The 2,316-nt window shown below is 40.0% G+C and overlaps 1 protein-coding gene across 1 annotated transcript in view; it reads left to right on the top strand.

The window, feature by feature from the left end:
* LOC106882662 (forkhead box protein O) overlaps nucleotides 1–2,235 on the top strand; it is a 202,849-nt gene extending 200,614 nt beyond the window's left edge. The window contains exon 3 of the mRNA XM_052976526.1: nucleotides 8–2,235. Within this exon, the coding sequence (XP_052832486.1) occupies nucleotides 8–1,364 (1,357 nt within the window). The 3' untranslated portion in view covers nucleotides 1,365–2,235. The remainder of the gene's footprint in view (nucleotides 1–7) is intronic.
* The last annotated feature ends 81 nt before the right edge of the window (nucleotides 2,236–2,316 follow it).

The following is a 2,316-nucleotide window of genomic DNA, read 5'->3' as shown; positions in this document are numbered from 1 at the left end:
CCCCACCACCGCCGCCACCCTATTCAGAACACATCCGCACCAGTTCGCAGTCACAGCAGTCCAACAAACAAGTGCAATCACAGCAGACCAGTCCACAGAATCAACTGACTGCCTTGGATGCGCTCTCTCTGTCTGGCCATGACAGCTACAGCGGTGTCAGTTTGAACACATTACAGAATGGACTGGACATCTACGGCCAATCCGATTCTATCTTGAAGTCAATAGTCAACACGGAGACACCGAATCAGCTGAATGCCAGTCTCCAGGATGCAGCACAACTTGCCGCCGCTGCTGTACAACAGCAACAGCAGCAGCAGCAACAGCAACAGCAACAACAACAGCAACAAATTCAGCAAAGTCAATCAAGGCCCCAGACTGCATCCCAAATGCATCTGCAAGATCAGCCACAAGTGCAGCTTCATACCATAGCAATTTCACACACTCAAGTGCACCCGTGCAATATTGCAACAAATACTGCAGGACTTGATAAGAAGCAACTGGCTCTCGGTGCAGTGTCTGCATCTGTCGTTGCTTCTTCTGGTGTTGCAATTCACAGCGGTTACTCTCAGTCAATTTCTAAAGTGGCACAGGTGCAGCAGCAGCAACAGCAGCAACAACAACAGCAACAGCAGCAACAACAACAGCAACAACAACAACAGAAGCAGCAGCAGCAGCAGCAGCAGCCACAGTCTCAAAGCAACTTGTCAATCCATCATCAACAGACCTCAGCTCAGTCAAAGATTGGTACCTCGAATTTACTGCAACAGCAAATGCACTCACCCCCAACTAACTCGATCTTGCGTGCAGCACTCATGCACAATGCACAGCCATTGCGAGCCCACACTAACGCTGCAGTAACCCAGCCTTACACTTCGTACGGAAGAGACATATTCGGTAACAATATTTCGTCTCAAACATCATCATCATCGTCGTCATCATCACAGTCACAATCATCGTCCTATGGGGACAACAACTTAGCCTGCTTACTTGCCTCCAACAACATAACAACTACGTCAATATCAGATTGCCGATTGGGCAACACAGCCGGTAGTTTAAGGGGCACGAATGCCCTAGCTAACTGCTTAAATGGAGGAATGAGAGCCCACATGCCCCAGATCGGAGGAAACTTATCAGCCATTCAATCGAGAGTCCTTAACACCAATAATTTAGACTTTGACAATGTGCACAGTGACGTTGTCAACTCCTCAGTGGTCTCCTGTCAACCAAGCACCTATCCTTGTGACATTGACTATGAAATGCTGTGGAGTAGCACTAACTTAGAATGTGATGTAGCGGCTGTCATCCAGCATGAACTCAGCTTGAATGAAAATTTGGATTTCAACTTTGACCCTCTTCCAGGATAGAATCTTCTCCGGTGAATCCCTCTCCCCAAAAAATCAACCAGTACACACACACACAAACACGCACACACACACATGCACACACACACACACACACACACACACATACACACACACACACACACACATGGACAATGAGAAATAGTTGTAGACATTTTCCAGTCATATGTTTTAATACAGCACAAATATACTTATTAGTGTATGCTAATACAAATCTATACATGCATGCATATTTGTATGTGTGTGTGTATGTATGTATGTATGTATGTATGTGCATGTATATATATATATATATACACACACACACATACATGCATGTGCACAGACACATAAGCATCAACAGGTAAATTAATCTTCCTTATGTCAGGTCAACATTTGTTCAGAGTGTAATCAAACACATGTATATACATCTATATGCCTCATATATATATATATATATATATACATATAAATAAAAATATATATACACACACACATGTACATACACATACAAGTATGCTTGCGTGAGTGTATAATGAGTGGTATGTCATAAGTATAAGGATAGCAATTATCTTCTTGTTTCCCTTCCTGTTGCCAATTTTTATCTGAATAATATTGGTTTCCAAGACAAAAGTAATATCTTTTTCTGATGAATATGTTTGTGAGTTCAGTATGCATACATACAGAAATTTATGCATGCACACACACACACATACACACACTTATATAGATGCTTATATATATATATATATAATATATATGTATTACATATCGTCATCATAATCTTGTAACGTCAGTTATGCTATGATGATATGTGATACATATATATTATTTTATATATATGCATCTATTATAGACATATATATGTATATGTGCATTATATATATATACATATATATATATGCATTATATATATATATATGCCTTATATATATGTAATACATATATATGCATATATATATGTATATATATATAT

Source organism: Octopus bimaculoides, chromosome 24 (genome assembly GCF_001194135.2).
Source record: "Octopus bimaculoides isolate UCB-OBI-ISO-001 chromosome 24, ASM119413v2, whole genome shotgun sequence".
Classification (NCBI taxonomy): domain Eukaryota; kingdom Metazoa; phylum Mollusca; class Cephalopoda; order Octopoda; family Octopodidae; genus Octopus; species Octopus bimaculoides.
This window is presented reverse-complemented; position numbering and strand designations above follow the sequence as displayed.